This window comes from Mobula birostris, chromosome 6 (assembly GCF_030028105.1).
Source record: "Mobula birostris isolate sMobBir1 chromosome 6, sMobBir1.hap1, whole genome shotgun sequence".
In the NCBI taxonomy this organism is placed as follows: Eukaryota; Metazoa; Chordata; class Chondrichthyes; order Myliobatiformes; family Myliobatidae; genus Mobula; species Mobula birostris.
Window position 1 is genome coordinate 38,848,839 of NC_092375.1, and position 27,381 is coordinate 38,876,219.

The 27,381-nt window shown below is 38.4% G+C and overlaps 1 protein-coding gene across 5 annotated transcripts in view; it reads left to right on the forward strand.

The window, feature by feature from the left end:
• Positions 1–27,381, forward strand: part of LOC140198963 (protein maelstrom homolog) — a 56,798-nt gene that overhangs the window by 10,913 nt on the left and 18,504 nt on the right. For 3 of the 5 annotated variants that reach the window (XM_072260274.1, XM_072260277.1, XM_072260276.1), the window contains exons 3-7: positions 7,278–7,353; positions 14,801–14,956; positions 24,193–24,234; positions 25,650–25,780; positions 26,992–27,046. In XM_072260274.1, coding sequence (XP_072116375.1) covers positions 7,278–7,353; positions 14,801–14,956; positions 24,193–24,234; positions 25,650–25,780; positions 26,992–27,046 — 460 coding nt within the window. The remainder of the gene's footprint in view (positions 1–7,277; positions 7,354–14,800; positions 14,957–24,192; positions 24,235–25,649; positions 25,781–26,991; positions 27,047–27,381) is intronic. The other 2 variants (XM_072260275.1, XM_072260278.1) reach the window with 2 other exon arrangements.

Here is a 27,381-nt window from a genome sequence, read left to right on the forward strand (position 1 = left end):
TCACTTTGACTGCCAAGGCAACCTCATGTCTTCTTTTAGCCCTCCTGATTTCTTTCTTAAGTATTTTCTTGCACTTCTTATACTCCTCAAGCACCTGATTTACCCCCTGTTTCCTATACATTTCATACAACTCCCTCTTCTTTATCAGAGTTGCAATATCCCTTGAGAACCAAGGTTCCTTATTCCTATTCAATTTGCCTTTCATCCTGACAGGAACATACAAACTCTGCACTCTCAAAATTTCCCCTTTGAAGGCTTCCCACCTACCAATCACATCTTTGCCAGAGAACATCCTGTCCCAATCCACGCTTTTTAGATTCTTTCTCATTTCTTCAGATTTGGCCTTCTTCCAGTTCAGAACCTCAACCCTAGGACCAGATCTATCCTTGTCCATGATCAAATTGAAACTAATGGTGTTATGATCACTGGAACCAAAGTGCTCCCCTACACAGACTTCTGTCACTTGCCCTAATTCGTTTCCTAACAGGAGATCCAATATTGCATCCCCTCTAGTTGGTCCCTCTATATATTGATTTAGAAAACTTTCCTGAACACATTTTACAAACTCTAAACCATCTAGACCCCTAACAGTATGGGAATTCCAATCAATGTATGGAAAATTAAAATCCCCTACCACCACAACTTTGTTTCCTGCAGTTGCCTGCTACCTCTCTGCAGATTTGCTCTTCCAAGTATCATTGACTATTGGGTGGTCTGTAATACAATCCCACTAATGTGGCCACACCTTTCCTGTTTCTCAGCTCCACCCCTAAGGGTTCAGTAGACAAGCCCTCTAATCTGTCCTGCCTGAGCACTGCTGTAATATTTTCCCTAACAAGCAATGCTACTCCCCCACCTTTCATTCCTCTGCCTCGATCACATCTGAAACATCGGAACCCTGGAATATTAAGCTACCAGTCCGGCCCCTCCTGTAGCCAAGTTTCACTAATTGCTACAACATCATAATTCCAACCTCACTCATATTGTCCTCACCATCATCAAGTTCCCTCTCATTGGTGAATAGTGAAGAAAAGTATTCATTAAGGACCTCGCTCACTTCCACAGCCTCCAGGAACATCTTCCTATCTTTATCTCTAATTGGTCCTACCTTCACTCCTGTCATCCTCTTTTTCTTCACATAATAGAAGAATGCCTTGGGGTTTTCCTTTACCCTACTCGCCAAAGCCTTCTCATGCCCCCTTCTTGCTCTTCTCAGCCCCTTCTTAAGCTCCTTTCTTGCTTCCCTATATTCCTCAATAGACCCATCTGATCCGTGCTTCCTAAACCTCATGTATGCTGCTGCCTTCTTCCACCTGACTAGATTTTCCACCTCACTTGTTACCCATGGTTCCTTCACCCTACCATTCTTTGTCTTCCTCACTGGGTCAAATTTATCCCTAACATCCCGCAAGAGATCTCTAAACATTGACCACATGTCCATAGTATATTTCCCTGCAAAAACATCATCCCAATTCACACCCGCAAGTTCTAGCCTTATAGCCTCATAATTTGCCTTTCCCCAATTAAAAATTTTCCTGTCCCCTCTGATTCTATCCTTTTCCATGATAATGCTAAAGGCCAGGGAGCGGTGGTCACTGTCCCCCAGATGCACACCCACTGAGAGATCTGTGACCTGACCCGGTTCATTACCTAGTACTAGATCTAGTTTGACATTCCCCCTGGTCGGCCTGTCCACATACTGTGACAGGAATCTGTCCTGGACACACTTAACAAACTCTGCCCCATCTAAACCCTTGGAACTAATCAGGTGCCAATCAATATTAGAGAAGTTAAAGTCACCCATGATAACAACCCTGTAATTTTTGCACCTTTCCAAAATCTGCCTCCCAATCTGCTCCTCTGTATCTCTGCTGCTACCAGGGGGCCTATAGAATACCCCCAATAGAGTAACTGCTCCCTTCCTGTTCCTGACTTCCACCCATACTGACTCAAAATTTTTCCTTTGAGGAAAAATTAATTATTCTGTTTCTGATGAGAAGGAAGGCAACAGGAATAGTTTTTAGGCCGCAGAGTTGGGCCTCTCTTCATAGGGCGAGGCATTAATGGGAAATATCTTGACATATTTGAAGGAAAATGCAATTGGTATGAGAGATTTTAATCTACATATTAATTAAACAAAGCAACTGTAAGGGTATTGAAGAAGAAATATTTGTGGAGTGCACCAGGGACTGCTTCTTAGAGCAGTTTGTTACAGAAGCAAACTTAATTTTGATCATGAATGGCGAGGAAGGATTAACAAGGGATTTTGTGGTTAAAGATCCTGTGGGAGGTAGTGAGTGCAATATGATAGAATTCCCAATGCAATTTGATGATGAACACCACTATCTCAACTTGAATAAGGGTAGTTATAATGCTATAACAGACTTGTCTAAGGTTTACTGGGAATATTAGCTAAGAGACAAGTCAGTAGTTGAACTGTCACATATATTCAAACAGCTGACCCATAGTGTTCAGCAGGAATTTATCCCAGTGAGTAATGTAGCGTGGAAACAGGCCTTTTGGCCAACCAAGTTTCCTACCTGAGTTCGGCCTTTTTGCCTCCAATTTGCCCATATTCTTTGAAACCTTTCCTCTCCGCGTACTTGGCCGAATCTTTTTTTTTTGTGTTGAAACTGTACCAACCTCTACCACTTCCTTTTGTAGCTCGATCCATCCTCCTCTGTATGGTGGAAATGGTACCTCTTAAATTTTTCCTCTGTCACCTTAAACCTATGCCTTCAAGTTTTAGACTCCTCTACACTGGTAAAAAGACTGCAACTATTAACTTAACCTATCAACATACAAAATGCTGAAGGAACTCAGCAGGTCAGGCAACATCTATGGAAAAGAGTAAACGGTAGGCGTTTTGGGGCGAGACCCTTCATCAGGACATTGAGTGTGTTGCTTGGATTTCCAGCATCTGCAGATTCTCTCTTGTTTGTATCTTAATCTAGCTCCTATTTCAGAAAAAAATCCAATGGGATCAAGGATTATGTTAAATTGGAGAAATAAGGCGGATGGTAGGCCAAAGGAGCAAGATGATTTAGGGAGCCAGCAGTGAAAGTCAAAAAAACCCAAAAACTTGTACATAATATCAAAATTAGAGGTTTCTACGGATAAATAAATATGGGACAAACTATCTCATATCTAAATATGGGAAGTAAGTGGCAGATGTGTGAAGTCAGTATTTTACATTTTCTTCACCATGAAAGACACTGCAGATATCTCAAAGATAGCAGATGGGCAGATTTCAAATGGCGTGGAGGAACCTATAAAGTTCAGTCACAAATATTTGAGCAACATGTGGGACTGAAGGTGGACAAATCATTGGGACCTAATTGACTGCATCCAAGGGTTGTAGAGAAAGTAGCTGTGGAGATAGTGGACCTATTTGGTAACGAATATTAAAGTGGGAGTATCGATTTTTGATAAATCCAGTCTGATCATCAGAAATAATAGATGGCAAAATATTTTCAGTCCTACGAGCCAAAAGTTTAGATAAAATTTTAGTATCAACATTAAGTAAGGAAATTGGTCTATAAGAAAAACGTTCAGTTGGATCCTTATTCTTTTTAAGAATAAGCGAAATAGAGGCTTCATAAAAAGATTGTGGCAACCTACCTAATTTAAGAGTCTGAAAGTGAGCAAAAAGGAAAAAGCCTTATAAAACTCTCCAGAATATCCATCAGGACCTGGAGCCTTCCCCGAGTGCAAAGAGTGAACAACCTCGGCAATTTCCTCATAAGAAATGGGTTGATCCAGCAATTTTCAATTATCCTCAAAGTATAGGAATGTTTAATCGATCTAAGAAATTATTCATTACAATATTATCTTTAGGAGGATCAGAACTATTCAGTTTAGAATTCTCTAAAAGTATCATTTATTTCTAAATGATCGGATGTTTTATCACCATTAGCTTTACAAATTTCTGTAATTTGGCATTTAACTATAAAGGTCTTTAATTGGTTAGCCAATAGTTTACCTGTTTTACTTCCATGAACACTAAACTGACTTTTATCTTTTAAAAGTTGAGTTTCAATTGGATAAGTTAAAAGCAGATCGTATTTATTTTTAATTTCAATGCGTTTTTTATATAAAGCAGGATCTGGAGCCAAAACATATTTTTGGTCTAATTGTTTCAACGATTGGCTAATTCAATTCTCTCCTTATTAGCTTTTCTCTTAACACTTGTGGTAAAAGAAATAATTTGTCCTCTAATATAAGCCTTAAAATCATCCCATAAAATAAGACTAGAAGTCTCTTCTAGCTTATTTGCTTCAAAAAAAAAAGTAATTTGTCTCTCCAAAATATTTAAAAAATCCTTATCAGATAACAAAGTTGGATTAAAATGCCAGAATCTGTTTATTCAGGAGACACCCGGAAGATTTAAAGATAAAAACGCAGGAGCATGATCTGAAAGAGCAATTTCTTTATATTCACAGGATTGAACCAAAGGAATCAATTGACTATCAACAAAAAAAAATCAATTCTAGAACACGTATGATGAACATGAGAAAAAAAATGAGTACTCTCTATCTGTTGGATACCAAAAGCGCCAAACATCAACAATATCACATTTCATTAAAAAAGATTGGATAAAGGAGGCAGGTCTACTAAAAGTCAATCGTTTAAAAGATGAGCTGTCTAAATCAGGGTCTAAACAACAGTTGAAGTCTCCTCCTAAAACCAGAGAATACAGACTTAAATCTGGTAAATGTGGAAAAAAAGCGTTCAAAAAAACCTGGATAATCTATATTCAGGGCATACAAATTAGCAAAAAACATTAACTTATTATCTAATTTCCCTGACACTATAACAAAATGCCCATTGGTGTCAGACACTACATTATATTGAACGAAAGAAACTGAATTGTCTATAAGAATCTAAACTCCTCTAGCCTTAGCCTGAAAGGAGGAGTGAAACAAGGGATCCTTCCAACGGCTGAAAAGGCGTAAATTATCACATTTATGTACATGTGTTTCTTGTAAAAAAAAAAATTGAGACATTCAATTTCTTAATATTAAATATCTTATTACGCTTCACAGGATGGTTTAATCCTTTCACATTAAAACTAAGTAAATTAATAGTATGGTCCATTTGAAATATTGCTTAAGAGAGAACTTAGAATAAAAACAGCTGAAATGTATATTCCAAACAATGAACTTTAAGATAAAGTAACCAAGCAACAAATGAAGCTAAGAGAACCAAACAGCTGATAGAAAAGAAAAATCCCACCCCCCCCCCCCCCAAAAAGGAAAAAAGTTGACCAAAGGGCAGTCGACAGCTAAACCTACCAACGTTACCCACCCAAAACAATTTACTGGCTGAGCTCCAAAAAATTTCCAAGGCTAACTGCATTCCAACAAGACATAACATGAAACAGAGCAAAATTAAACTTAATTAAAAAACCTCATGAAAAAATAGAGTATAAAATATTAAAAAGAACTAAGAAAAATCAGAACATATTAATTTGGAATGTATTAACTCAATGAAAACTTAGTAATGTTAAATCCTTAATTTTCTAAGCAAAGAAATAAAAGTACAAAAAAAATTAGATACGAAGGTATACCAAAAGTAAAAAAAAAATGTTCATAAAAGAAAGTAATGAATATTTAGACTGCTGATTCTGAAAAAAAGGTCCATCAGGCAGACACAGCATAGATTTATGTGGGGAATTATTAAACAATTAAACTTCTGATACTGATTCGGAAATTAAGAAATCCTGCACCTCTTGAGTAGAACGGAACCATTTCTGAGAGCCATTTTTCAAAATGATTCTAAGATGAGCAGGGTAATGAAGAGAGAGTTTAAAACTTTTATTATTCATCTCCAACGTAACTTTTTAAAACTTGAAGTGTTCATTCAACACGTCAGATGAAAAATCCTCCACAATTCTGATCTTCTGGCCTTCATAATCAGTCGTATGTTTCTGACGAGATTCACGAATTAAAAGTTCCTTTGAAAGTCATGAACACAAATTATCACTGAACCGGGTCATTCTCCTGAAAGGGATCTTGATACTGGTGATCTATGAGCTCGGTCTATTTTAGGTGGAGATTTTAAAATATTCGGAAATAATTTAGCCAAAAGGTTTGCAAAAAATTCCGAAGGCTGATTGCCTTCCATTAACTCTTTAAGACCCAGAATACTTAAGTTATTTCTTCTGCTTCTATTTTCTAAGTGGATAATCTTCTGTCTTAATGTTTCATTAACCTTTGACTGTTTCACAGATCTTTTCCAGGTCATCAATCTTCACATCCAAGATCGTCAATGTGTCTTCATTCTCTTTTATCCGTTTATCGTGTTCACTTAAAGTTTTTTGAATAGAATCCAATTTTACATCCATTCGTTTAAATTTAGTGCTGAGTTGCTGGAATTCCTCCAAAAGTTCATTTTTATGCTTTCGGTGTGTCTCCAAAATAGATTCCGAAGTTACGGGAGGGCCCTCTATTTTAGTAGCTTTGGCACGACTCTTCGTAAAGCAATATTGCATTTAGAAGTAAGTTTTCAAAACAAGTTGGAAACAATAAATTAAGTAGAGTAAGAGCAATTATAAAAACGCTGCTACTCCAACAGCCAGTAGGTTCTGAATTTAAGAGTGAAATATATATTACATTTCTGATATACCAAATATATATTATTTCTTTGCCTTTTCAAATTATGGAAATACAGCAGATAATTTCACAGCTTCGAATTGATGGTCTTAACTGGCATTTGTTTCTCCCTGGAATGGTGATGTTAGCCCTTAAGACCTTGTCACAAAAGTATTGATTTGTATTGGCTTTGCACCTTTTCCATTTGGAGTATGTGATCAAAAAGTATTTTTAGGGTAGGGGAGAAAGAAGGCTTAGCTGGTTACTAGTGCAGTGTGTGATGATAAGATGAATTTCATCTACTGCCACAAATAGGTATAGGTCTTAAAATTCATATTTCAAGAAATAATGAATATATTCTATATCTACCTGTATATCTTCAGTGGCAAAGTATCCAACATTTTCTGAATGTGTTTCTTTAAGCCCCAATGTTTGATCTGTTTTGCATTAAAAGTAAACCTTGGAACCTTGCTCCCTATCCAGATATGTGGCTCTCTGGATTATTTCTGCCCCTTATGCTTAGAGCATTAATTTTTGCCTTTGTTAAGAATCTTGAATGCCTTTTTTAGATTGAGGAATTTCTTACATCTACTGTGTTATGTATGACAATACCTACTTAAACTGTGAATATAATCATTGATTTATTCAATTTCTTTGATAATACTCACTTGTTATATTCTCTAGCAGTTGCAGAACCCTGTGCACCTTGTAGCAACAAGAGAAATGAATAGTCCTCCCATGATCTGGTTTAGTGATAAAGGTATTTAATGTTTACTGTATCTAAAGCTTCTACTGTAGCATTAAAACTATTGACTTTACAGTTATATTGCCCAAATACTGTATACTTTTTTGATAATATTATAATGCTGGGGTTTCACCCAGAGGTAGAAGTTACTATGTGACATTTCATGGATAATCATGCTGAACTCTTGTTGAATAGTTGAAGACTGTGTATCATATTCCATAAAGTGAAACAGACCCATCGCTATTGTTCTTAAATTCCAGTGGGTGTTGAGGCAAGGAAGGAGATTTGGAAACCTTTTAGGAAATAATTTCTACAGGGAAATGGGCAAATAAAGTTCCACTTTTCATGGACAGCTGAATCTTTCCAACAACTACAGGCACAATCGCTTAACTTTTGTGGACTTCTGGTGAGGCGCGAGGCAAGATGGCAGCACAGCACTGAGCGCTGACATACAACCCTCCTTTTTCAAGTTCTTCAGGGCTCATAGACGGTGTTAATACAAGGTTGAGTTGAAGGAAGATCTAACTAAAGACATGGCTTCAAAAAAAGATACAAATTCAACCAGGAAACAAGATACCAGCAGACGACACCAAGCTAGCGATTCATCCGGAGAAATAGCTATGCTAATTAAACAAATAATGGCAATGGAGATGGAATCGCTGCAAGATATGGTAGCACACATGCTAAAGGAGTCGCTGGAAAAGGCTCTCGACCCCATACGGAAGCATATGGCAGAGAATGGCAATATTCTCCGGTCGTTAAAGGAGCAAGCGGACATTCATGCTAAAAAATTTAACACGGTCTTCAACAAAATAGGGAACTTTCAGGTTTGCTTACGCAAGAATGAGAAAGTTACTAACTCCTGTCTTGCGGAGGTGTCTAAGATATGGAAGAAGTTAAACGACTTGGAGGACAGATCCAGGAGAAACAACATGCGGCTGGTCAACTTACCGACAGGCGCTGAGGGTGACGATCCAAGAGGTTACCTCCAGAAGATGCTGCCTAATTGGATTCCAGCACTCAAGAATTCATGCAGCACTCCTTTGGAGTTCAATAGAGCTCATAGGATCTTTTCCAACAACTCCTCAAGACTGCGGACCATGATTTTTAAGCTTCTACAATACTCCAACTGGCAGGCTATCCTGGAGGGTGCGAGGAAAGCCAAACCTACTCTCCCTGATGGCACCCAGCTGCAGTTCTTCGCTGACTACAGCCCCGGCATGATGCAGGAACGGCAGGAATACAAGGAGATCCGCGCTAAGCTTCGACAGAAGGGGATCAATTCGTTCCTCATATACCCAGCGATCTTGAAAGTGAATATCAAGGGCATGAAGATGTCGTTTAACTCGGCAGAGGAAGCGAAAGAAGTTCTGAAATTATCGGTGCTGGGAGATGTGGAAGAAGACCCTGGGCAAAGTCCACACGCCACTCAGGAAGAGATAGAACAGCATTAAGAGCTCGGACTAGCCTGTATGCGCAATCTATCAGGCACGGGCAAGCTAACATTCTAAGTGTGAAGTTTTCTGGTTATTCTTTTATCAGAAAATCATTCGTTGCACCCTTGTATTTAGTTAATTAAGGGGGCAATTTGTCTCTGACTATTGCAGGTCAGAGTTTTAAGGTAATATTCAATATATCCAGACGTAATACTTCATCAGGAATGAAGCTGAGAAACAGCTGTTTGTTCTGACTAACTTTAGAACGTTAGGTCTCCAGTATACTTGTTTATATTTCTGGGCACCAGATAAGACGTCATTAGCGCCATCGCTAAGCGACGGTCTATTGAAGCGACAGTTTCTTGCAAGATAGCTGTTGGGATCTTGATCATGTGCTATAATATATGTGAGACGGAAACTATTTTACTTATATAGGTTAACGGGTTTGCCCAGGTTTCTTTTTCTTGTCACTTTGATGTGATTGTCTATGAGAACTGCTTTGCCTTTCTAATTTGTTGGTGCTGGAAGGGGGGGCGGTTGATGTCAGTGTTCAGTGTCTGACATTGCTAAGTGACACTCACAGATGTTACAAAGTAAAGGGTTGAATGAGAGGGGTGATGGGGGAGTGGGAAGGGGGTAACTCAGGGCTCCACCACCAACTTACAACAACAGATCCAGGGGAAGATGAGCAACACAGATAAATTAGAAAATCTTACTATTGTATCATTTACTGTTAGAGGATTAAACTCTCCCTACAAGCGTTCAAAGGTTTTAGATTTCTTACGTAGAAAGAAAATAGATATTGCGCTGTTACAGGAAACACATCTTAAACCTAATGACATTCCCAGGGTTCAAAACCGTTTTTATAAACCAGTTGTGGCATCAGCTGATGGTACTCGTACGAAAGGAGTTATGATAGTAATGAGACGTAATATTAATGTATCAATTGAAAGGACGGGTGCTGACAATAAAGGACGTCTAGCCTTTTGCTGCACATCCATTCAAGGTTAAAAAAAAAAGTTGCATTCATTAGCCTATATGCCCCAACTATATTCAAGGTTGAATTTTTTCCCTCAATTACCTCACAATTACTGAAGTTAAGTGACTGCCAACTATATGTTGGTTGGACATGAATGCTTTGGTAAATATTAACCTCGATAAATCTTCCTCAACTATAGCAAGCTCTCAAGAATCTGCTTCCAAAGCACTTAACCTTTTTCTAACGGATTTAGATTTAACTGATGTGTGGAGGGTGCATAATCCATCTGCTAAAGACTATACCTTCTTCTCCACAAGACATAAAACTTTCTCTCGGATAGATTACATTCTTATATCTTCCGGTCTGCTGTCTTTAGTACACTCAATAGAATTTTTGCCCAGACATGTATCTGATCACAACCCAGTCATATCTACTTTTAATTATGGAAAAATTAAAAATAAGGCTACTAGGTGGAGGTTTAACTCCACCCTTCTAAAAAAAAACGACGAATTTCTATCACAATTGAGAACAAAACTGACAGAATTTATAAATTTAAATAAAAATAGTGTCTCAGATGTGACAGTGATTTGGGCCTCCATCAAGGGTTTCTTACGAAATAACACCATATCGTTCAGTTCTCACCTACGTAAAAGCCGACTTCAAAAGATTTCCACCTTAGAAGATGAATGTAAGGTTTTGGAAAATGATCTCAAAGGGATATCCACCATAACAAAAGAAAACGAGCTCAAAACAAAACGAGCAGAATTAAATGATTTATTAAGAAGCAGGGCAGAATATATGATCCATATAACCAAACATAAGTATTACGCAGAAGGCAGCAGACCGAGACATCTTTTAGCTCTAACACTCAAACAACAGGAAACTAAAAGGTTTATACCAGCGATTAGATGTGCTAAACGTAGAGTAGTATATTCAACAGAGGAAATAAACGAGACATTCAAGAATTACTTTAAAGAATTGTATACAAGTGGCTCAGTTCCTGAGAATGACTTCACAGATTTTTTTAGTGGATTAGACCTCCCTACGTTATCCTTAGAGGACACCAAAACTCTAGACTCTCCTATTACACTGGATGAGCTACTCAAAGCAGTTAAAGCTACAAATAAGGGCCGTATGCCAGGCATAGATGGCATACCTGTAGAACTTTACCTAGTACTCTGGGATATTCTTGGACCAGTATGGTTAGAAACATTAAATTATGCTTTTGGAAATGGCGCTTTCCATAGAGATCTAAACACAGCCCTGATCACAGTTATACCCAAGCCTGGTAAGGACCCCTTGGAGTGTGCCAATTACCGTCCAATCTCCTTGATAAATGCCGATGACACTTTCCAAAGTCTTAGCCAGTAGACTTGAGACAGTAGTTGGGAAAATAATTAGCCCAGATCAAACGGGCTTTATCAAGGGGCGTCTTGCATCTGATAATATTCGCCGGCTCTTACACATACTGAGTGCAACTCCTAAAATCCCGCCTGCCTGTGGCCTGCTATTTCTAGATCCTGAAAAAGCGTTCGATGGCCTTGAATGGCCATATCTTTGGAGAGTTCTAAAAGAATTTAAGTTCGGCGATAAATTTATCAATATGATTAAAACACTGTATGCTAATCATTCAGCCCGGGTATGTGTGGGAGGAGGTTTCTCAGAGTTATTTGACATAAGACGGGGCACACGTCAAAGGGATCCTTTGTCTCCTTTAATTTTTAATATATCTATTGAACCGCTTGCACACTTAATTAGAAACTCTCCTCAGATCTCCCCTATTACAATAGGTACAACATCGCATTCAATATCACTTTACGCGGACGACACGCTAGTTTATATGGCGAATGTTCAACAAACTCTTCCCTATGTTTTAAAAGCACTGGAGCAATTTGGATTTCTTATCCAGGATACAAAGTTAATTTGTTAAAATCAGCATTGATGCTGATTAATACAGGTAAAAGTAAGGTGTCTCTTCCTCCCCAGATTAATGTTACAAATGAAGTCCTCTACTTGGGTATTAAAGTTAATACTTCCCTATCATCTGTGGCTAAAACAAATTACTCTTTAATTCTGAGAAAAAAAGAAGATATTGATAGATGGAGACACCTGCCAGCATCAGTCCCAGCCCGTATATCAGTCATTAAAATGAACATCTTACCCCGCATTAATTTTATCAGCTCAATGATCCCACTTGCACCTCCAGCAGGATATTGGCAAAAACTGGACTCCTTACTATGATACTATGTTTGGAATGGTAAAAGACCCAATATAAAATGGTCAGCTTTACAATTCAAAAAGTCGAATGGGGGATTGGCATGTCCAAATTTTAAATTGTATCACTGGGCATTTGTATTAAAAAGTCTTAGCTATTGGATGGAGGAGGATAAAGTTTTGTCCTGGAAAAATATAGAACAAGAGCTAATAGCACCAATAAGGTTGAAGGACTTTCTCCTTATGGGTATGTCTACCAAAAAATGTGATTTGTATTACGGTCCAATTTTAACCTATACACTACAAGTGTTTAGAGCAGCAGAAAAATTCCTAAAATTTAAAAGCGTATGGTGTGAATCATCTCCATTATGGAACAATAATCATTTTCTATCTGGGGGGAAATCACTCATTAACAGAACTTGAGAGGATAAAGGTATTACTACTCTTTAAGATATTAATGGGGCAAGTACTATCCTTAGCTTTCAAGAACTGATATCTCGATATAATATTGATAAACATTCTCTTCTACTTTCGAGTAAGATCAGCTTGTAGAGCCTACGGCGTTCCCTGGGGGTCAGATTTAAAGGACCATCCCATTTTAAGTTGGATACAGAGTGCTCCAGGACAGATAGTGTCATATATCTATGATAAATTAAATTCCCGGAATTATATACCCACATCGGGAATGGAAGCTTGGGATAGGGACATATCTGAATTGGGACAAGACTTAGACTGGGATGCGATTTGGGATAACGCTGCTGGTGCTTCAAAAAACCCAAATCATCGGTATATACACTTGAAATTTTGTCATAGAATATATTTAACACTGAGAATTATACATCAAATGGGACTGGTTCCTGACTCTTATTGCTCATTTTGCCCCCATGGAGCCATTGGCTCTTTTATGCATGTTGTATGGGAATGTCCAGGGGTACAATTACCAATGGTCCCCGCTGTACATCTAAATGATGACTCCCACCTTTCCCTTACGGAAAAAACACGCAAAATCTGGCTGGCAGGCCTGACTGCAGCTAAGAAGATAGTAGTCCAGCATTGGAAACCTCCCCATGATATTTCAAATACTCACTGGCTTCGGAGCTTTTTGGACATTTCTTACCTGGAACTTTCATCAGCAAGAGTAAATGATGCACGACCAAACACAATTATAATGTGGACAAATTTGATATCTAACTTAAAAGATCTTCTGTTAAAATAGGAATGCTTTGTCTGTGTATGTACTACTATTCAGTTGATTGGTGGAGGGGAGAGGAATGGGGGGAGAAAAGGGTGGAGGGGATGGTTATGAAGGTTGGGGGTTTGCTGGGTTAAACAGTCAAATGTAATTGGCAACTGGTTGTATTGAATGTAATTTGTTGGTGTTGCAATAAATAATTAATAATAAAAAACTTTTGTGTCTAAAATCAACTATGAGAAATATTTTAATGTATTAAAATAACTGAAGCAATTACAGCTAGTGGGCTTTTGAGGTAGAACTTGTCCAGATTTATTGGTTGGTCAGAAGGAAAAGAATCAGTTCAGTAGTCCCAAAGGCCCTTAGATTAAGTTGTTGCATGTTAAACTCTTTGTTACAAGTTATGTCAATTAATACTTAGATAAAGACTTGGATGTAAGATCATTAGTAGCTAATGGAAGGAGGATAAAGCAGACTGAGTTGAAGGAGAGTGAGAATGGGAAAATTCATTCTATGGTTAAATTGTTTATTTTATTGTGAGTGTGAGAGAGAGTGAGTGTGTGTGTGTGTGTGCTTTTTTTTTTGCTTCTTCGGATCCAGAGTAACAGTCATTTCCTATACACTTGTTTCATGAAGAATGAGGAAAAAAAACAATCGTGAATCTAAATGGCATGAAATAATAATAAATGGTAAACAGGATGCCAACTTTTACTCCCCAAGTCAAGAGTCTAATCATTTAAATTTTTTTTAGATTATTGGGACACACAGTCCTCTTTTATTGTCATTTAGTAATGCATACATTAAGAAATGATACAATATTCCTCCGGTGTGATATCACAGAAACACAGGACAGACCAAGACTGAAAAACTAACAAAACCAACATAATTATAACTTATAGTTACAACAGTGCAACAATACCATAACTTGATGAAGAACAGGCCATGGCACAATAAAAAAGTTCAGAGTCTCTCGAAAGTCCCACAAATCCACGCAGACGGGAGAAGGAAGGAAACTCTCCCTGCTATGCCTGACCACAGTCCGACTCTGAGTCGTCGGAAAACTTTGAGCTCTGGTCAGCCCCCGACACTGAGTACCGAGCACCATCTCTGCCGAGCGCTTTGACCTCAGCCTCGGTCGCCAGCAGCAGGCAAAGCCAGGGATTTTGGGGCCTTCCGTCTGGAGATTCTGGATTGCACAGTAGCACTGGCAGTGAACCAGGCATTTCAGAAATTTCTCCAGATGTTCCTCTGCTTCTCACGTCTGTCTCCATCAAATCAGAATTGTGCATGGTACCCTATTTAACAAATACGATATCATTTCACCGGAGAGCTGCGCGCGCTGCGTTGCACTGCCATCTTCTCCTCCTGCTTTAAAAGAATCTTTAAAGCTGCAGAGATTCCTTGTCAGATTGGTTTAAAAAAAGACTTTGTACTCTAAAAGCTGGTATGCTTGAATTTGGTGGTTCTCAATTAAATTAACATATAGTATGCATTACTAAAGATGGATAATTTAGCAATTCTAGATTTTAAACATTCTTTATACTCAAAAACATTCTTCATGTTCTTATCAAAGTAACTAATTGTTCATGTGCTGACTAGCAAGTTTTCATGCTAGCTCATGGTTTTTTTTTCTCTCTTCAGAGATTTGTGATGAAGTTTTCCATTTTATCAGCTTCCTTAGTTTGGCAGATCTTCCTTCAAACTGTGAACAACGTTTCCTGCCTTGTGAAATGGCTTGTGTGAAATATTCAATGAAGAAAGGCATAATAGATGAATTTCATTGCTTCATTGATCCAGGTGAACATTAGTGCATTTTAGTTTCCACACTACTGTAATAGATTGAGAGTCTTGTTCTCTGGAACAGTTTGGAATGGAAAAACAGTATTTATTATAGATTGCTTTATAAAAGTGGTCATCAGAGAGAATAAAATATTGCGGGAGGTTACTGTGTTTCTAAAATAAAAGCAGAAAATGTTAGAAAGTTCAAGCAGCAACAATAAGGAGAAATAGAATTAACATTTCAGCAAAACAGGCTCAGAAAACTTTAATGATGAAAGGACATCAACCAGAAATTTATATTCTTTATTTTCTATCCAAGGGTGCTCTTTGAACTACTGAATATTTTTACCATTTTCTACAGTTGTGTTATTATTTAATAAAGGTAGACAACGAGTTTGTAGAACTAAAATGGAGCACTGATATACCTTGGGCTTGATTATCCTGACGGCCATTTGATGGCTATGTAGTTAATTGCTGAATAGCTGCCAAATGCATGTTAGTATATATTTGGAGTTCTGCACTTGAACAAAGCAATACTAAGTATAGAAAGGAACAGTGGTCAGATTTGAGATGGTTTCATGAAGTATTGAACTGAAGAGTTGAATTTGTTTTGTATCTGCCCCCTTGGGGTTAGGTCAGTCTTTAACTGATCAGAGCTGCTGGTATGTTAACCTACGTGACAAGTAAAATACAGTTTTGCTTTTACTTAAATTTTCAAAAAATAAAAACATTTAAGAGACATGGGCAATTCAACTTTCTCACATTTTGTTAATTTTAAAACTTTTTTTCAACTCTTTCTAAATTAGTGGGGGTAGGGTCTGTTAATAGGTGGTTCTTGGACACCTCTCGATTTCCATCACCTTTGGTCTAATTGCAGAGAGACTAGGAGAACACCGGAAGCGGTGTGGCTGCAGGTATTCTGCCAGAGGCAATTGTAAGATGCAGACAGGGTCCATGAGACTTGGCTCAGTGTTTTCCCCAACATTCTTCTGTCAAGTACTGGAAATAGGGGAGGTTTACCAAGAAGGTGACTGAGGAAAGTGCAATATTATGTAACAATGTATTGCTCACCCATAAAAACACCTAAAACCTTCTCCAAACTCCTCATTCAGATAGGATGAAGTGGTATGAAGCCTGAGCCATCTTCCTTTAGACCACTTATGTTAAACCACTATTGGACTTACACAGTGAATGGTAGGGCACTGAGGTGTGTGGTAGGAAAAAGGACCTGAGAATACAGATTCATAATTCCTTGGAAGTGGCACCACTGGTAGATAAAGTCGTAGAAAGAGTTTCTGGCCTTCATAAATAAGAGCATTGAGTACAGGACCTAGGATGTTATGTTGAAGTTCTTCAAGACTTTGGTGAGGCTGAATTCAGAGTGTGGTGTGCAGTTCTGGCCATCCATGGGAAAGATATCAATAAGCTTGAAAAAGTGCAAAAAACAATTACAAGGATGTTGCTAGAACTTGTAGGGAAAAGTGATGACTTTATTCTCTGGAGTGCAGGAGAATGAGGAGAGATCTTATACGGGTATACAAAACTGAGGTGTATAGATAGGGTGAATGTATGGAAGCTTTTCCTGCTTGAGTTGGGTGAAATTAGAACTAGTGATCATAGGTTTAGGGTGAAAGGTGAAATATTCAAAGGGAATCTGAGGGGGTGCTTCTTCACTCAGGGTGCGGTGAGTGTGAAATGAGTTGTTAGTGGAAGTAGTAGATACAGGCTCAATTGTAATACCTGAAGTTTAGATAGATATGTGGGTGAGAGAGATATGGAGGGCTATGGACTGAGTGCAGGTAGATGGAACTAGGCAGAAGAGCAGGTTGGCACAGACTATATCAGCCAAAGTACCAGTATCTGTACCTTAGTTATCTAACTTTTTGACTCTAGTTTTCTTTCTGATTAGCATATTGGCTCTCCTCTCCCAGTCACTCCTCCTGAGCAACATTCACACAAACATGTCACAGCTCAGTTGCTGGTAACAAGTCCTATCACTTGCATTGACCTTCCCCAGTCTACCCTTTGTAAATTAGTCCCCAAGAGATGATAAGGCTCAAGATTTCCCATCACATTTTTGGAGGAAATTATTCATTTTTGACTTGGGGGAAAATACAGTTTATGTCTGTCCTCAAGGAATGGGATCCATGGATAACTCGGGAATCGGTGTATTGTTGAGAAGTTTTCTGAGGTAGTAGGGAGGAAAAGATCTTTGCTTGAATTCTGTTGTTCTGTAAGTTTGTACATCATAACATTGAACATATGTAAAATGAAGTGAAAAGATTGAGAGGAAACATTAACATGACATTCTAAAGGAGGAGGGTGAGCATCCAGAAACCTTGGTACATATTGGCACCACTGACATAGGAAAGAAAAGGGAGGAGGTCCTGAAGTGAGAATTTAGGGAGGTAGATAGACTACCGAAAAGCAGGACCTCCAGGGTAGTAATCTGTGAATTGCTGCCTGTGCCACATGCCAGTGAGGGCAAGAATAGAATTATTTGGCAGATAAATGCAGGACTGAGGAAGTGGTACAGGAGGCAGGGTTTCAGATTTTATGTTTCATTGGCATCTCTTCTGGTGAAGATATGACCTGTACAAAAGGGAAGAAAAGGTACACCTGAACCCAAGGGGTACCAATATCCCTGCAGCAGGTTTGCTAGAACTGTTGGGGAGGGTTTAAACTAATTTGGCAGGAGGATGAGAAACTAAGTGATAGGGCTGAGGATGGGACTGTTGGTATACAAGCAGAAGCAGTTGTAGTGAGACAGACAGATGATACGACAAAGATTCAGTCAGTGGATGAGTCACAGTGTAATGGCAACAAAATCAGAAAGAGTGATGAATATAGGACTGAAGGTGCTATATTTGAATGCATACAGTATATGGAATAAGATAGATGATCTTAAAGCGCAGTTAGAGATCGGCTGGTATGACATTGTGGTCATCCCCCAAGTCGTGAATAAGTTGGGAGTTTAACATCCAAAGATACTTAGAGTATGAAAAGGACAGGCAGGTAGGCAGAAGGGATGAGGTGGCTCTGTTGATAAAAAAAAAATTAAATCAAATCCTTCGAGGTGGCATAGGATCAGAAGATGTAAAATCAACGTGGGTAGAGTTAAGGAACTACAGGTGCTAAAAAGACCTGATGGGAGTTGTATACATGCCTCTGAAAAGTAGCCAAGATGTGGGCACAAATTACAATGGGAGATAGAAAATGCTATCAAAAGTGCAATATTATGTTAGTCATGGGGGATTTCAATATGCAAGTAGTTTGGGAAAATTAAGTTGGTGCTGATTTTGGATCCCAAGAAAGAGAATTTCTAGAATGCCCAGGAGATAGCTTTTTTAGAGCAGCTTATGGTTGAGCTCATTAAAGGATCAGCTTTTTTGGATTGGGTGTTGTGTAATGAACAGGATTTGATAAGGGAGCTTGAGGTAAAGGAATGATTAGGAGACAGTGATCATAATATAGGACCATAAGAGATTGGAGCAGGATTAGGCCATTCAGCCCATCGAGTCTGCTCTACCATTCAATCATGGCAGATCCTGGAATCCACTTAACGACATACACATGCCTTCTCACCGTATCCTTTGATGCTCTGACCAATCAAGAAATGATCAACTTCCGCCTTAAATATACAGATTGACTTGGCCTCCACCACAGCCTGTGGCAGAGCATTCCACAAATTTACCAATATCTGGCTAAAAAAAAATTCCTCCTTACCTCTGTTCTAAAGGGTCACCGCTCAATTTTGAGGCTGTGCCCTCTAGTTCTTGATACCTCCACCATAGAAAACATTCTCTCCATATCCACCCTATCTAGTCTTTCCAACATTGAATAGGTTTCAATGAGATCCCCATGCATTCTTCTAAATTCCAGTGAGTACTAGCTGAAAAATGTCTATAGTTGTACCGTGGGGAGCATCCTGACAGGCTACATCACTGTCTGGTACGGAGGGGCTTCTTCACAGGACCGAAAGAAGCTGCAAAAGGTGGTGAATCTAGTCAGCTCCATCTTGGACACTAGCCTACAAAGTACCCAGGATATCTTCAGGGAGCGGTGCCTAAGAACGGCAGCGTCCATTATTAAGGACCTCCAGCACCCAGGGCATGCCCTTTTCTCACTGTTGCCATCAGGTAGGAGATACATAAGCCTGAAAGCACACACTGAACGATTCGGGATCAGCTCCTTCCCCTCTGCCACCTGGTTCCTAAATGGACATTGAAGCTTTGGGCACGACCTCACTTTTTTTTAATACATAGTATTTCTGTTTTTGCACATTTTTTAATCTATTCAATATACGTAATTGATTTACTTGTTTGTTTTTTTTTCTCTCTGCTAGATTGCGTATTGCATTGAACTGCTGCTGCTAAGTTAACAAATTTCACGTCACGTGCCGGTGATAATAAACCTGATTCTGATTCATATGTTAACCCCTTCATTCCTGGAAACATCCTCGTGAACCTCCTCTGGACTCTCTCAAATGACAATGCATCCTTTCTGAGATATGGTGCCCAAAACTGTTGACAGTACTCTTTTAAGTGCAGCCTGACTAGTGTCTTATAAAGGCTCAGTATTATCTCCTTGCTTTTATATATTATTCCCCTTGAAATATATGCCAACATTGTCGTTGCCTTCTTTCCCACAGACTCAATCTGCAAATTAACCTTCCGGGAGTCTTACACGAGAACTCCCGAATGTCTCTGTACCTCTAATGTTTGAACCTTTTTCCCGTTTAGATAATAGTCCGCACTATTGTTCCTTTTACCAAAATGCATTATCATATATTTCCCAACGTTGTATTCTATCTGCCACTTCTTTACCCATTCTTCCAATTTGTCTAAGTCCTGCTGCAATCACATTGCTTCCTCAGCACTACCTATCCCTCCACCTATCTTCGTATCAAATGCAAACTTTGCCACAAGGCCAACAATTCCATTTTCTAAATCATTGACAAACAATATGAAAAGTCTCAATACTGACCACTGAGGAATACCACTAGTCACCAGCCTCCAACTAGAAAAGGCCCCTTTTATTCCCACTTGCTGCCTCCTGCTGTTCTGCTATCCATCCCTGTATGTCTCCTGTAACGCCATAGGATATTATCTTGTTAAGCAGTTTCATGTGTGGCACCTTATCAAGTGCCTTCTGAAAATCCAAGTAAATGACATCCACTGCCTCCCCTTTGTCCACCCTGCTTATTACTTCCTTGAAGAACTCTAACAGACTTGTCAGGCAAGATTTCCCTTTACAGAAACTGTGCTGACTTTGACTTATTTTATCATTAGTCTCCAAGTACCTGGAAACCTCATCCTTAATGATCGACTCCAACACTTCCCCAACCTCTGAGACCTGTAATTTTTCTTTTGCCTTCCTCCCTTCTTAAAGAGTGGAGTAATATTTGCAATCTTCCAGTCCTCTGGGACCATGCCAGAATCAAGTGATTCTTGAAAGATCATGACCAATGCATCCATTATCTCTTCAACAACCTCTCTCAGAACTCTGGGATGTAGTCCATCTGGGCCGGGCGACTTATCCACCTTAAGACCTTTTAGTTTGCCTGGCACTTTTTTCTTTAGTAAAATGGCACTCCTCCTGCTTCCTGGCACTCACGGACCACTGGCATACTGCTAGTGTCTTCTACAGTGAAGACCGACACAAATAACTAATTAAATTCATTTGCCATTTCTTTGTTTCCCCCATTACTACCTCACCAGCATCATTTTCCAGTGGTCCAATATCAACTCTCACCTGCTTTATATTATTGGCTAGTCTGTCATCATATTTAATCTTATCCCTTCTTATAGCTTTTTTAGTTGCCTTTTGTTGGATTTGAAAGCTTCCCAATCATCCAACTTCCCACTCACTTTTGCTACTTTGTATGCCCTTTCCTTGGTTTTTATGCAGTCCTTCACTTCCTTTGTCAGCCACATTTGCCTATCCCTGCCATTTGAGAACAACTTCCTCTGTGGGACATATCTATCCTGCGCTTTGTGAACTGTTCACAGAAACTTAAGCCATCTCTGCTCTGCTATCATCTTCTCGCCAGTATCCTCCTCCAATCCACCTGGGCAAGCTCCTCTCCCATGCCTTTTTAATTCCCTTTATTCCATTGTGATACTGATAAATGTGACTTGTGCTTCTCACTCTCAAATTGCACTATGAATTCAATCATATTATTATCACTGCCTCCTTAGGGTTCCTTTAAGTTAAGCTTCTCAATATGATCTGCGTTATTGCACAACTCCCAATCTAAAATAGCCTTTCCCCGAGTAGGCTCAAGCACAAACTGATAGATTTCACCTTGCAATTTGAGGGGGAGAAGCTGAAGTCAAGTGTATCAGTATTGCCATGAAGGGAATTACAGAGGCACAAGAGGGAAGCTGGCAAAAGATATTTGGAGGGGGATACTAGCAGGGCTGAGGGCAGAGCAGCAATGGTGGAGTTTTTAGGAGCAATTCCGAAGGCGCAGTATAGATACATCCCAAAGAAGTAGTTGTATTCTAAAGGAAAGATGGCATAATCAAAGCGGAAGAGGGAAGTCAAAGCTGGAAAGTGACACTGGAGCATTAGTAATGAGGGACAAGGAAATGGTGGAGGAACTGACTATTTTGTATCAATCTTCACTGTGGCAGACACTAGCAGTATGCTGGAAATTTGAGAGTATCAAGTGGCAGAAGTGAGTGTAGTTCCAATTAATAGGGAGAAGATGCTTGGGAAACTAAAGGTCTGAAGGTAGATAAGTCACCTGGATCAGGTGGACTACATCAGAGTTCTGAAAGAGGTAGCTGAAGAGATTGTGGAGACATTAGTAATGATCTTTCATGAAGCATTAAATTCTGGCATGGGTATGGAGGACTGGAAAATTGCAATTGTCACTCCATTCTTCAAGAAGGAAGGGAGACAGAAGAAAGGAAAATATAGGCTAGTTAGCCTGACCTCAGTGGTTGGGAAGATGCTGGAGTTGATTGTCAGGGATGAAGTTTTGGGGTACTTGGAGGCACATGATAAAATAGGCCAAAGTCAGCATGTTTTCTTTGAGGGAAGATCTTTCCTGACACATCTGTTGGAATTCTTTGAGGGAAATAGCAAGCAGGATAGACAAAGGAGAATGGGTGGATATGTGTACTCTTCAGAAGGCCTTTGACAAGGTGCTGCCCTTGAGGTTGCTTAGTAAGATAAGAGTCCATGATATTACAGCAACCATGCTAGCATGGATCAAGTATTGGCTGATTGCCAGAAGATAGAGTGGGAATAAATGGAGCCTTTTTCGATTGGCTGTCGCTGACTAGTAGTGTTCTGCAGTGATTGGTGTTATGATCCCTTCTTTTTTACATTGTATGTTAATGATGTGGATGATGGCATTGATGGCTTTGTGGCCAAATTTGTGGATGATATGAAGATAACTGGAGGGGCAGGTACTGTTTAAGGAAGTAGGGAGGTACAGAAGGACTTAGACAGAATAGAAGAATAGGCAAAGAAGTGGCAAATAGAACACAGTGTTGGGAAGTGTATGGTCATGCACTTTGTTAGAAGGAATAAAAGCAGACTATTTTCTAAACGGAAAAAAACTTCAAAAATCTGAGGTGCAAAGGGACTTGGGAGTCCTCATGCAAAATTCCATAAAGGTTAACTGGCAGATTGAGTTGGTAGTGAGGAAGCAAAACGTTCATGTTGAGAGGACTAGAATATAAAAAGAGGCTTTATAAGGCAGTGGTGAGGCTTCATTTGGAGTATCGTGAGCAGTTTTAAGCCACTTAACTAAGAAAGGATGTGCTAACATTGGAGAGTGTTTGGAGGAAGTTCATGAAAGTGATTCCAGGTTGAAAGGCTTTTAATATGAGGAACATTTCATGGCTCCAGGCCTGTACTTCTGGAATTTAGAAGAATGAGAGGAGATCTAATTGAAACCTGTCAAATGTTGGAAGGATGTGGAGAGGATGTTTTCTGTCGAGGGGGAGTCTAGCATCGGAGGGCACAAGCTCAGAATAGAGGAATGTCCTTTTAGAATGGAGATGAGGAGGAATTTCTTTAGCCAGAGAATGGTGAATCTGGGATTTGCATCTGTGGAGGCCAGGTCATCAGGTGTATTTAAGACTGAGATGTTTGACTGCTGATTAGTCAGGGTGTTAAAGATTATGGGGAGAAGGCAGGAGGGTGGGGTTGAGAGGGAACTAAATGAGCAATGATAAAATGGCGAAGCAGACTCAATGGGCTCTGTGGTCTAATTCAGCTCCTATGTCTTGTGGTCTTAAGTGTGCCTAGAGGGGAAATGTCTGTAGATAATTTCTAACTCAGCATGTTAAGAAGCAGTTTTAAGCTGGGAGAGATGATCAGGAATGGGTTTGCATCATGAATGTTCTTGGAGTTTGCACGTTTTGTCAGATATTTAGAACATTGAACAAACATAGAACATAATTGAATGTGGCAGTTAAGTGAGTAGAATCAATATCAACTTTTTTGCTGATAAATATGTTGTTTTAAAATGGAATCTCAATTTTGTGTAATGCAAGTAAAAGCCAAGCTCGTCTTGGACATCAAGGTGTATTTTGAATGCGGTTCAATTTTACCAAAATGCACTTAACAGCTGGAATTTCTTTTATATTCTGAATTATTTCAAAAGTTACTTGATGGTGAGATATGGAGAATTCCTTCATTAAAATAAAAATGATTGTTTTATGAAGTATGGTGGCCAGAGAACATTTTCCCTGAATGGTTGGAATAAAAATCGCAATGTAGCTGAAGTTACTGGAATTGAAAGTGTGCTTGCAATGTATAATGTGACTCTTTGTCATTCTTCTGCACATTGTTCTTCACTTGAACATAGGAGTATCTGAGCTTACCTGCATGATGTGGTACTGATTTAACTGACATATTACTTGTTACTAGGGTAAAGATTTTGCATTCATTTTAAGTTTTTTCTGCTTGTTTGTATTAGTAGGTTTGGTAAACTGTATAAATCTTGCGATTTTTAAAATCCTTCAATTCACGGGAAAATGCTGATTTTACTTTTATATATTTTAATGTTTTAAAATGAAAATTAAAACCATTTATTCCTGATTTTCTGTTACTCTTGCATTTATTTATGTTTTAAAAGCATAATTTAAATGGAAGAACCTAATAATAGCAGAAGAAAATTTTAACTTAACACCTTTACCTCACTATCTCTAGTCTTAACGTTTTGCGAAAGTGGTGTGTGTACTTATAAATAATGTTAATTTTTATTTTTCTCTCCCTCCTTCATGACCTAGGCATGATCCCCTATGGTTTTCGATATCATTGCCAACTTTCAAGTATGTAATTGAATATTCTTACTTGAAATAATTACCATTTATGTAAATGTCTGTGGAAAATTGCAATGGGGTAGATATTACCAGAGTTCTGATAGATAAAAGAAACCCATGTTGTTTGAAGGTTGTGAATGCGCAATGCTGTCAGTAGATTTTACTTTTATTCTATTTTTAGAGTAGCACTTCACTTAATTTATTATATAGATTTTTCTGGAGAAGCAGAACAGCACAGGAAGGAAATAAAATGCATTTAATGGAAGAATGTGTTAATTTCATATTGCTGAGTACATAACTTCATTCTGGCCAGAGAAATGTTGATGTATCCCCTACTAATGAAACCTATTGAGGGCTTAAAGTCTCCTGAGTGATAAGAATTTGGCTACTTTGCAATATGGTGTATTATACTTGGCAGCGATTACAAATGTTGCCCAATCTGAGTGTGTCCTGATCTTGTATCAGTTTTCCAGCATTATCCTTTTTTGTTCTTCTCTTCTAATCCTTTTAACTATTTTTTTCAGTGATAAGGAGTTAATATGCCTTGTATAAAAAAGAATATATTCTGATTACTCAGTATCTTTTTCAAAGCTTGCAAATGCTTGGGTGTTTTTCTGCCTCTTTGTCCACTTTAGAGATGGGACTGCCATTAAGATGTTTGGCCTTTGAATGTAAACAGTCTCCAAAGATAATTTTTTCTACTTCTGTGCAAGAAAATATTTGAATATATTCATATTGTATTGTTCAAGTATTTAGTTCATTACAGTACTGTGCAAAAGTCTTAGGCACAAATATAGCTAAAATGCCTTAGACTACTGCGAGGTACTGTAGTAATTTTATGTATGGCATTGTACTGCTGCAAAAAAAAATCATGACATATGTGAGTGATAAACCTGATTCTGATATGAGTCTCTGTTGTGGTCTGAGTGGGTGAAGTGGGCAGGGAAAGAAGAGGCATGGTTGGGGAAAAGGATAAAGGAGAGGGCAGAGAGTGGGAAGCACGAAAGAGACATTCTGTAATGATCAATAAACCAATTGTTTGGATTAAGTTACCTTGCCTGGTGTCTCAGTACTGGGTGTGTCTGTATCCATGCAACCCTCCCCTCCCCCCCACCCCTGGCACTTGTCCTTTTCTGCCACCTGTCCCATGCCTCTTATGCAGTGCTTCATGCTAGCCATTCCCAACATCCTTTGATCCTGCAAGATTTACAAACTCGCTCTCCACTCCACATTGACAAATACAGTACATATGACTTGGGCTCCCTAGCTCTATATATGTGCCCAAGGCTTTTGCACAGCATGGTATGTCGCGGACTATGTAATAGTTTAAAAAATCATGGTGTGAACCTTTGTCACTGTTGATACTAACAGTCTGATTTTATTTACATTAAGTTGATGCAATTTAAAAATATTCCCTTTGCTAGGTGACAGTACTCATAAAATTCCACTTTCAAACTTTGAAATCGCCAGTTCCAATTATTGTGAGATATTTCAACAGTTCCTTGCTTTTCTGAAACCAGTAAGAAGCAATGATTTCATCCCAGTTTACAGTAAGGTAATGTTGATTATAATCCTGAATGAAGAAATTCCATAGATATATTGAAGAAACGTTGTCATATGGAATGAGGAGAGAGTTATAATTCAGCTTTATAAAGCAAAAATTAGATTGGCATTCATAAATCTCATTGCTAAAGTGTTTCAGTAATCCTTATTCAAAGATAAAGTATTAATTGCAATTTTGTGTATTTGTATATTATTACATGGAAAGTTTGCTTTTAAATTAACAACATCCTGAAAGGTAACAGTTGTTAAACATTTACTCAGTATTCAAATAAATCGGTCAGATTATTCCGCTGTGTAATATTTTACACAGTGCAAAAACAGTACACTAGTCTGTCATTGATGCAAAACACAGGCTAATTTATCATCTTTGGTCATGCTGCATCTCCCTGGAATATTTACATTTGAAGCACTTCTGGATAAGGTTACTTGACATTTTTCCTTTGACAACTAGAGTGAAGTTTTCTTCAAGAAATTCAGAAGGATTTTTAAAATGATTTTAAAAAAGTGAAATTTAGCCTTTATGTCCTTGTATAGTTATTACCAAACACTACACATCCAAGGTTCTTTAAGATACAGAGCATTGATGTGACAATTTTGAGTACTCATTCCATTTCAAATGCTTTTCAGTTTGTCAATGCTGTGGTGAAAATGATGTAGCCTATCTATCTTGAAGCTTAGCTTCCTTAATCCCAAAAGGCTGGTATCAACAAATATTAGTCACCAGCTCTACACTCATTGCTGAGGTAGTATCTAGACAGTGAAGATGAAGTTTGTATTGTACAATTATTTACCTGCATATTTCACTGCATTTCATTTGTATGCAAACCATTTAGGAATTGTTTATGGCATGCTGCATATATACAAATGTTTTCACATTGAAATTATTTTTACCAAAGAAATATCATTTACAAAGAGTTAGTCTCAGTAGTTTATTGTTGAATAACTGATTAAATTTGCCTTTGTTTACTTTTCATCTGATTCTTTAATCTAATTTTACTTTTCAATTTTTATTTTTCAGTAGAATTTAGTTGTCACGCTCTTAGTTCTAATTGAAAATATAATTTCTGTTCAGTTTATTCCTTTTTGTCTCTGTACTTTCTATTGATCTGGATGTTTTAGAGATTTTTTTTCTTATCTGAATATACCTGTGCATGTTAGAAGTACAGCTCTTCAAAACTGAAAGTGATCTTTTTCATATTCTAGTTGGCTGAATGCGTCAGAGTAAATTGGTGCCTGAACTGGTTAGCCCGCAAATCAGGTACTTAATTAATACTTATTAGTATTTTCTTGATTTGCAAGGATCGCTGGTACTAGATTTATAATTTAATTTAAATTTTGTTTGAAAGCTATTACAATAAAATTGATAAAAGTTTGTATTTGGTTCCTGTGAATTAGATATTAAGGCAATATTTAAATTAGAATATAAACTATTTCATCATACAAAAGGGATAAATATTACTGAATTCCAGTTACTTTGCAGATGGGGCAGGGGTGGGGTGGCACTACCACTACCTAATGATCCCAATGGTGTGCATCTCAAATATCCTTTGGCAACCAGGTCCACCTCCAGGCCTTCACATGTGGTTTAGCTAC